Below are 9,552 nucleotides of genomic sequence, written 5' to 3'. Positions count from 1 at the left end.
CAAGTGAAAGAAGCATGTGCGTTGTATCAAGATATTTACCGAAGCAAAAACTTCAAAATAATCAATACCTGCTTTTTACTTGTAATCCTTTGCAACCAGCCTTGCTTTTAAAACTATCAATTTCACCAATTGACTTACTTTGTCTTGTAAACCCAGTTTACTCCAACTGATTCTTTTCTTAGAGATAATTCAATCAATTCCCAAGCACCATTTGTTTTAATGACATGAATTTCCTTGTTCATTGTCTTTATCCAATGAGTTTATTATAGCAACATCCTTAAAAGATAAAGGATCACAATTTGTAAAAAAAGCAAACTGAATAAATTTCTCCATCAGATAGGTCATTCTCACTACATAATACATAATCTTGCAAGTGAATTGGTAATTGGCGCTTGTGTTGTGATCTCCTAGTTGATGATTCAGATTGTGAAGAAGACTCAATATTATCTTGAGTAGCTAGCTCATCCAAAAGGTTACTGGTAACAGGAACAATAATTGACTTTCCTTTTGCAGTAAACCAATTACAACTATCATATTCATCAAAAATGACATCACAACTTATAATAACTTTCTTAGTTTTAGGGTTCTATAGCTTATAAGTCTTTCATGTATCACTATAACAAATAAAAATACACTTCTCATCTTTATTATCAAGTTTCTTCTACGCACATATAGTTACTACATCTAGTATCCAAAAATTATACGTTCTCATCTACATATAAAACATTACTAACCAAAAGTAAAGTTTCAATCTCATTAGAGTTCTCACCATAATTTCTAAGAATGTTTACTTGATTGCCATGATTATTGAATTTCTTGTATCTATAATCTGGCCCTATTTTCCACAATTAAAGCAGTGAAAAGGAAGCTTGACATTATCTTCACCTCTTCTTTGAGTAATTACCTCGTACTCGTCTTCCATATGCTCTTCCACGACCTCTATTGGATCCTTCTCCGACTCGAGTTAGTTGTGTTAAGATCGATTCTTCTCCGCTCCGATCTCTGTTGTTCGGTAGCTACTCTCGGCCGAGCGTATCCGATTCTCCCATGAGGAATCCCCAGAGGATGAAGACGCAGTAGAAGTTGAAAAAGCGGGGAAAGATGTGTAAAACACGAGAAAGAAGAGGAGGAAAAGAAAGCTAAGGCAAAATTTCAACGCCCAGACTCTTGAGCGATGGTCTGTGAAGGTTTCCTCCTTGCAGTCCAATTTGCCCTGGCAGGATCAAAAGATTGAGAGTTCTCTGAACTTGGTTTCTTCGGGAACTCCCTTTTATAAGTCTCTGGATGACTTTGGGGCTTCCGGCGATGGAATTTGGAGATCCAGATGAGAACTTTGATGACGAGCGAGGGAAAAGTAGGATGCACTTAGTCATTGAGAAGTTAAATGCTGCCGAGGATGAGAAGCATTCAGATTCGTACCTATCAGATGACTCTTTTGGGAACTCTGTTGACGCAATTCCTCCAATGGCGAATCATATCATGTGCATTCCTTGGGGCATGCAGTCGAAGTTGGCTCCTTGGGCACACGGTGCTAAGTATGGTGAGAAGCGAGTTTTGTGGATGATAAGGGCGTAAGATCCAACTATGGTGATCCTATAATTGTCTCTCTCAAGGAAGAATGTCCTGCCCTTTCTTCTGACATGAACACTAGAAGTTGCCCGACAGTTGCTGTTTCATTTGGAGATGAGAGATTCAGGTCTCAGCAGGCTGATTTAGACTCTAAAGTTACGGAAAAGTCCTCAGAGAAAGATAGATGCGTTGAGTGGAGGAAGAGATAATTGTGTTAGAGAAAGTGTTGATAGGTTCAAAGACCCTAAGGCCTCAAGTTCCTCCAATGTCGGTATTGGTTTGGGTCTCATCTGAAAACTCTGACTTGAAACTAATGCCTAATTCTATGAATAATGACCTTAGCTTAGCCAGTTTAGTGCCTTTCCCATGGGAAAGAGAAATTGATTCTATGGAGGCTGAGCAGTTGCAACTTGTAAAGGAGCAACACTGAACTAGCAGAGAGAACTCTACCAGAGCCAGAACTGCAGAGACTGAGAAATGTTGCTTTAAGAATGAAAGAGAGGATGACTGTTAGACCAGCAGGTGTGACTGAGGCTGTTGTGAAACACATCTATGAGAAATAGAAGGAGGTAGAAGTTGTTGAGTTAAGGTTTGAAGGCCCAGCCTGTCTAAACATGAAGAGGACACATGAAATTTTAGAGGTTAGTTTTTTCCTTTCTAAACCAACTATGCCATAGTGTGAGATAATTATAATTGTTTCTTTGGTACAGTTCCATTGAAGAAATATCTTCTTAGCCATGAAATATATGTGTTTTGATACCCAAGATCTATGCTTTATTATGAAAATATTAGTTGACTACAACTAACGGAATTAGTGTGATGGGAAACAAAAAATGAATCAGAACATGCTTAGTGGATCAGAAAAAAAATTGAAAATTTGCTCCATGGATGTCATAATTACAAAGAAGAAATTAATTGAGATATGTAGCATTTGAAGCAGCAAGAATTAATTAAATTATCTTCTTAGGGCTTTAGTTGTGGCATTTAAGAATGACAGATTAGATATCAGCCTCTCTCTCATTTTTGCATGTGTGCGCTCTTGTAACTGTATGTGTTTATCTTTGTCGGTGAATTATGGACCATCTCAACTTTTTGAGCAGCATGAATCATATTATCCTATCCTTGCTGGCAATTTTTGGTTTGTCTTTCATCATGGTGAGAGTTGAAATGCTAATATGCTATTATTTGGTTTGTCAATTTGCTGACATTTTAGGACTTTAAAATTCTTACTTATAGGGATTACATTGAGGTTTTATAGGTGTTAGTAGGGATCCTAAAAGTTGGTTTTTAGGATATATTTTATCTTTCAGCCACAAGGTTTTCAATTGGATTTCTTTCATAGTCAGTCTTGGAAATGTTGGTCATGTTTTCTAGAAGATATCAGGCTATATGTGCTTCTCTCATTTGACAGATCAATTTTTGTGCTATACTTTTCCATTTAAATGAAATCAGAAGTTTAATTGTTTTTTAAATGGAATCTCTTTTTTTTTTTTGCTTATCCAACTTGATACAAGGCCTGATACCTAGTCAAAAGCCTAGATGGACAAGTATATGTTCAGCATATTTCTAGTAACTGACTTGACAGCTTGCACTCTTTTACATTATCCTTCCTGCTTATCTTAGGAGCTAGAATCTTGATGTCATCCATGATATTCTACCTGCTCATTGTTCCTCATATTAGTAGTCTGAACTCTGAAGAAAATGCATAAGATCCTGAAATTGCTAAAAAAACCTTTATTTGAGTAATATTCCTTTTTGTTGTAAATGTCATGGATCTAGTCTTCATTGGTCGAAGAATCTTTTTATTAACACACAATTTCCTAACCTTTTAGTTCTTAAGCCCTTTTATTTGGCATCTAAAAATGACATTTTTATGTACTTCAATATACTAGCAGAGGGAAACTGGAGGTATGATCATTTGGAGGTCTGGAAGGTCGGTTGTGCTATATAGGGGAATGACTTATCAACTTCCTTGCATCCAAACATACTTACAGCTTGCTGATGCCAGTTCTTTCCATAATCCTTCAATGGGAGACTGTTCCAATCTTATTGTTGTCAATTAAGCAGAATGTTTTCAAACTGATTCTGCCACAAATGCAAACCTGTCTAAAGGTTTTTCATCAACAGCTTATTGGATCAGTTGGGGCCACGTTTCAAAGATTGGTAGGTCGTAATCCAATTCCAGTTGATGCTGACTTGCTGCCTGGTCTAGTTCCCGGTTACAAACCACCTTTTAGACTTCTTCCTTATAAAGACCAGAACATCTCTAAGAGATAGAGAAATGACGATTTTGAGAAGGCTCGCTAGAACAATGCCCCCTCACTTTGCCTTAGGTATGATATGATCATAAATTCTTGCAAATAAATTATATTCTTTTATAATCTCTACTGAAATATCAATATTTGTCCATTGGTGTAGGAGGAAACAGGCAACACCAAGGCTTGGCTACTGCTATTGTGAAGTTATGGGAGAAAAGTTCCATTGCAAAGATAGCCATCGAACGTTGCATACCAAATACGTCTAAAGGGAGAATTGCTGAAGAAATTAAGGTGGAGAGTGAGTATGATATGATTTATATTGGTTAATTTTTTTTTTACTCTCCCTTATGATTATGAATTGATTAATTTGAAAAGTCAATTTGCTATTCCTTCAAGACCTTATGATCAATGTTTTTCCTTTCACTGGTTCCTTTCTCTTTTCCTCTGTTGGTTCACTTTAGAGGCTTGATAATTATTAACTATAGTGATATAAAGGTGAAGCTTGATTGCTTTTAAAAGTCAAACAATTTTGTTCAACAACATGTGCAACAATAGTGTCTGCAAACTATTCTAGGAAGATCAAACTATTTAAAAGTGAGTCATGATACTTTGTGTATCTTCCAGAGTAATTGTACTTGTTTTCCATGTCCCCTTATATTAACTCCTGGCTCAGTACTACATGCCCTGATAATATTTTGTTTTTCTCCTTTTTTGTGTAAATAATCAACTTCTGTTTATCTTTGCATTATTTGTACCCACTGTAGCACTGCTCAAAACAAATTGTTAAACAAAAACAACCGTCAATGAAAAAGAAGTGAGATCTGAAAGAAAATTCAGAAATGATTCTCTTCCAAAGTGATCAATTAACCTAGAAGATGATGTGAGGGCAGTGAGGCATAGATGGAGATTAGAGGAAACTCTATTTACTATAATAAAAAAATGATTTTTTGGATTTGAAGATTGCTAGTGATATATATTTATATAGAGGTCAATAGAGGGATAAGATCCATGCAAACAACCCCAAATAGTCGGGACAAACTTGGCTTGATGATGATGATGTCATGTCAATAGAGCATTTTGATTTTGAAAACAAGCTACTTTCAGTGTGTAATGCTTACCAGTTATGTTTGGATTTAACACTAGCACAAAATGTCTGATTAATTATTATACTCATTATCTGTATGGTTGTCCTAGCAATATGCTTGGGTTGCATGTCTGATTATTTAACATACGTAATGATGTGGTGATGATGAGGGATCACATTCCGTGGAGGATTGCTATCACGGTGGAAGTCAAAATCAATGCGGTCAACGTGTAGATAGCATCGACTGGTCGGGCAAGCATGCCCAACCGGGGGGGAAAGGTCCCGGTCCGATCCCGCCTTTGACACGGGGAGGTCAAATGACTGACGCTCAATGGGGTATTGGATGCCGAATGGAGGAGGAGACGATGTGCAGGATCGGGGCCGAGCTGCTACCCCGCTCGGCCAGGCAGCAGAACTCGACGTTGGTAGAGCGGAACTTCGGCCGATTGGATGAGACAGGAACAACGGAGTAACGGTCGAACGGACGTAACACAAGTACAGTGCAGCTTCGGCTGAGTGGACGAGACACAGGAACAACGGAGTTACGGTCGAGCGAACGTGACGCAAGTACAGTGCAGTTTCGACCGAGCGGACGGGACACAGGAATAGCAAAGCTCCGGCCGAGCCGCCAACCCGCTCGACCTAGCAACATGTTCTCTGGTATCCATCGACATTCTTTTGGGAGTTAGTGTCGCCGTCAACCCGCTCGACCCGTTAAGGTACTGTGTCAGAGACACTTTACTGACAAGTCTTTTCAGGGAAAACTTTAGAAAGTGTCGTTGACGTAATCTATGTTGCAGGTCCGAGCGGAGTCTACAGGTGGTCAGCCGGAACGCCACATCTCAACTTTCCATCTCATTGATTTTCAGACAAGATCACATAATTAAATTAGTAGTTACTTATAATTGTGTACATATAATTTTTAAATATGATGGTGCAAGTGGAAGGCATGGGGGAGAAAATGCTCAGACGCGTCGAGTTTAAACCTGAAGATCATGTGATAATAGCATATGTCTCAACTACCGCTCCGACCCAAGGGGACGGGAGTACTTCTTTCCAGGAACAAGGAGTATATTGCGTTCAATACGGGTAATGATTTCGAGACACCTTCAATTAGAGAGGTTCCAGTAAAAAAAAAAAAAAAAAAAAAAAAGCTGGCAACCATTACAGAGGACGATGAAGAAGTAGCTCGGCTGAGAGTATCAGCATCAGTTGCTGATGCCAAAAGTGATAAGGGTTCATTAGTTGCAGCTACACCAGATGTCATATTCTTTTCTGATATCAGGTCAATTAAAGGTCAGGAAGGCAGAGAAAGCTTTGTCTAAGCAGATCTTCCAACTGATATAGAGACTCTTACTGATGAAGAGTGCTCTACTTCTTGGTAACCAGTGCTTTCTTTATTTTATTTGAAATGTTATTGATATTACTGATAACAACATAATCTTATGTTTAATGCTAAAATATTTAGGAACAAGGGGGGCTTTTGATGGCACTGTGTAAAACATGCACTTGAATTGGAAAAACAACCAACTTGTCAAGATTCGAGTGAAGGTAAAAAAATTTCAACAAGTAAAGCACATTGCAATTTCTCTTGAGGCTGAGAGTGGTGGGGTGCTGATTTCACTTGATAAAACTACCTTGATCTTCTTTTTAATTTCCTTGGCATTCTCCTTGTATCTCCTCCACTGAGGCGGCCGCGGCCTCCTGCTTGCGCCGCCGCATCTCTATCACCACCTCGTCCATCGCGGCATCGGCGCCCTCTCCCTCCGCGTCGCACCTCATGAACACCTCCGCGACTTCGGCAGGCGTCATCTCCACCTCTCTCAGCAGCTCCTCCGCCTCCACCATCCGCGGGTGCTCCTCCCCCACCTCCAGGTAGTTCCTCGCCAGCACGCGGAATGCCTCCGGTCCACAGTAGGAGAGGTGGATTTTCCGGTCCATCCGCCCCGGCCGGAGCATCGCGGGGTCGAGCCGCTCCGGGTGGTTCGTGGTGAGGATCATCAGCCGCTCCCCCACGCTCGACGACCAGAGCCCGTCCACGAAGTTAAGCACGCCAGAGAGGCTCACCGTCGAGAACCCGGACCTGTCGCTCGCCGGCGTCGGCTCCTCCTCCGCCTCTCCTGTTTTGGCATTTTTCCCGTCCTGTTTGTTGTTCTTCTTCTTTCGATCGGTCAAATCGAGCGAGCAATCGGCGTCCTCGATCACGACGACCGACTTGGGGGTGGTGGCGGCGAGGAGGCGACGGAGGACGGTGTTGGAATGCACGGCCGTTAGCTCAAGGTCGTACACGTCGAACTCGAGAAGGTTGGCGATGGCGGCGATGAGGCTGGTCTTCCCTGTTCCCGGCGGGCCGTGGAGCAGGTAGCCACGCTTCCAGGATCGGCCGACGCGGGCGTAGTAGTCGCGGCGGTCTACGAAGCGGAGGAGGTCTCTCCTGATGTCGTCGCGGAGGGCGGGGTCGATGGCGAGAGTGTCGAAGGTGGAGGGGTGGGAAAAGGGGACCGGAGACCAGAGATTGCGGCGGTCGTCGCCGTAAATAGTGTCAGCGCGGTTGGTGAAGAGGCGGCGTTGGCGGGAGGCGATCGCAATGCGCTTCGCCTCGTTGATGACGTGGGGGATGTAGAGCGAGCGGACGGTGTGGCGGTGGCGTCGGTGGAAAGTGAGCTCGAGGGAGTGGTTTTCGACATGACGGGAGCTCCGGCCTGAGCGGCTGGAGCCGTCGGCTTGTGCGACGACGACGGACGCCCACTGGAGGGGGATGCCCTGGAAGGAGTCGTAGGTGGTGTGATAGCCGGGGAGGGAGGCGGCGGGGAGGAGCGAATCGCGGGTCTTGGTGAGGCGCACGACGGCGGCATCCTCGAGGCAGCGGGCTCCGAGGTAGGTCTGGGCGGCACCGTAGAGCTCGTTGGTGGAGCAGGTGATGTCATCGTACTCCTCGACGATGATCTTGGCGTCGTTGTCGAAGCGGGCCATGATGCCGCGCAAGAGGAGACTTATGAAGCGGTGGAACTCCGGCGGTAGGAAGTCGCGGTAGGCCGTCCTGAGGAAGAGGAGGGTGGCGAAAACAGTGCCTATGGAACTCCAATCCCAAGCCATTTTCTCCTTATTAAATTAACTCCCCCAACTGCCCACTCCGCCTCCCTCTGAGAGCTGGATCCGTGAGGAAGAAGAAGCGTAGGATATCTGTAATTTATAGAAGTTTTTGTTATTGAAATTACAAAGAAATTGGCAGGAAACTCCGTACGTCATAAAAAGTCATCCTGGTGACGTATTGATGCTGAGTCATCTTCCTGCATCCTTCTTTAGTAGTGCTCTTGATTTGTGGAACTTTCTGCGTCGGCGTGACTTTTGTTGCTCCCGCTGTTTGATTTCTAAATTGCCTTGCTCGCAAAGGGTTTGACTAGTAAATTTTGATATAGACATGCTGGTCAGTTCGGTCTATCTTATGACAGATAATCTAGAAGTTTTTATAGTTATGAGTTTCGTTTAAAGAAAAAATTGTTATAATTATATTGCAGTTGAGAATGGAATTATGAATACATGAATGATAACGTGATGTTTTTTTTATTGTATAGTAGTCATAAGAGTAAAGTCTTTTTATTTTTATTGTGGCAAAAGATGAATATGTCTTCAGTGTCCTGTCAATTTATCTCAGGACAAATACTGTCAATCCGTCCCAGGACCAATATAGAGGAGATAAATCACGGATGGTTACTAACCTTTGAAATAGTGACTAGTACATGAGGGAGATATTTACCTCAACTTTACCGAAATTCGAACTCAGACCTCATTATGATAACACCTCATGCGCTAACTACTTTTTTCTTTTAGGTCATTAGATAAGTTGAAATGAATAAGTTATTAAAATGATTATTTAAATTTTATTTTATTTTTTTATAATGATCTTTAATTGGGTTCGAGTTTAGCTTTATCTTGATTTAAGCTTGTTTTACTGTTTGAAATTTTCATATTTTTTTATTTTTTTCTTAATTTCTGTCAAATATTCATTATAATAATATTTTTCTTTCACTCACGTGCTCAAATAGTAACTAGCACATAAAGGAGGTATTTATCTCGGCTTTACCGAGATTCAAACCTCAGACCTCATTGTGACAACATCTCATGTGCTAGCTACTAGACCCATCCGAGGGGACTATAATATCCTATTAATGTATCATATTGTGAATGCTCTATTAACGTCTCATAGTCCCTAGGACTATGATGTCGCAGTAGGACAACCAACTTGTCACTTAGGCATTCGTGGTTCGATCTTATTCTATAACGTATTAGTGACAACCAACTTGTCACTTTTTAGGATGCTGAACTTTTGAACTAGTTGTCGTGTGCACTTTCTGATTTATTCTTCCGTAAAATTGAACTGATCACCTCCAAAGATAATTAATAAGATTAATTGAAATTATCATTTTGTTTTATTTTGTTTTCTATTAACACCCCCATATATTAATAGCAATGTTTTAAAAAGTGCGCTTCACGAAGCGCCAAGTCCAAGCTTCAAACTTTATAAGCTTAAGCGAGCTTAGGATAATTTTAAGCGTAAAAAAGTATTTTTTATTTTAAAATAAAATTTAATTATTTTAAACAAATAAATAAATCAAATAATACTTAAACATGATAAATTTA

At 41.2% G+C, this 9,552-nt stretch overlaps 1 protein-coding gene and 1 pseudogene across 1 annotated transcript; one reads left to right on the top strand and one right to left on the bottom strand.

Annotated features, from left to right (window-relative positions):
* The first annotated feature begins 1,640 nt into the window (after positions 1–1,640).
* Positions 1,641–6,064, top strand: LOC121992609 (annotated as a pseudogene).
* Positions 6,065–6,374: 310 nt separating this feature from the next.
* LOC122045522 (AAA-ATPase At3g28510-like) lies at positions 6,375–8,087 on the bottom strand. The gene has a single exon (XM_042605773.1). It carries the CDS (start codon positions 8,005–8,007, stop codon positions 6,562–6,564), a length of 1,446 nt encoding a protein of 481 aa, XP_042461707.1. The 5' UTR covers positions 8,008–8,087; the 3' UTR covers positions 6,375–6,561.
* Between the last annotated feature and the right edge of the window lie 1,465 nt (positions 8,088–9,552).

The sequence above is a fragment of the Zingiber officinale genome, chromosome 1B, assembly GCF_018446385.1.
Source record: "Zingiber officinale cultivar Zhangliang chromosome 1B, Zo_v1.1, whole genome shotgun sequence".
Classification (NCBI taxonomy): domain Eukaryota; kingdom Viridiplantae; phylum Streptophyta; class Magnoliopsida; order Zingiberales; family Zingiberaceae; genus Zingiber; species Zingiber officinale.
The sequence above is the reverse complement of the archived record's forward strand: the minus strand, read 5'-3'. Positions and strand labels throughout refer to the sequence as shown.

What these genes read in the sequence shown, in the direction of transcription:
- LOC122045522 (XM_042605773.1), bottom strand. Translation starts at nt 8,007, where the DNA reads ATGGCTTGGGATTGGAGTTCCATAGGCACTGTTTTCGCCACCCTCCTC.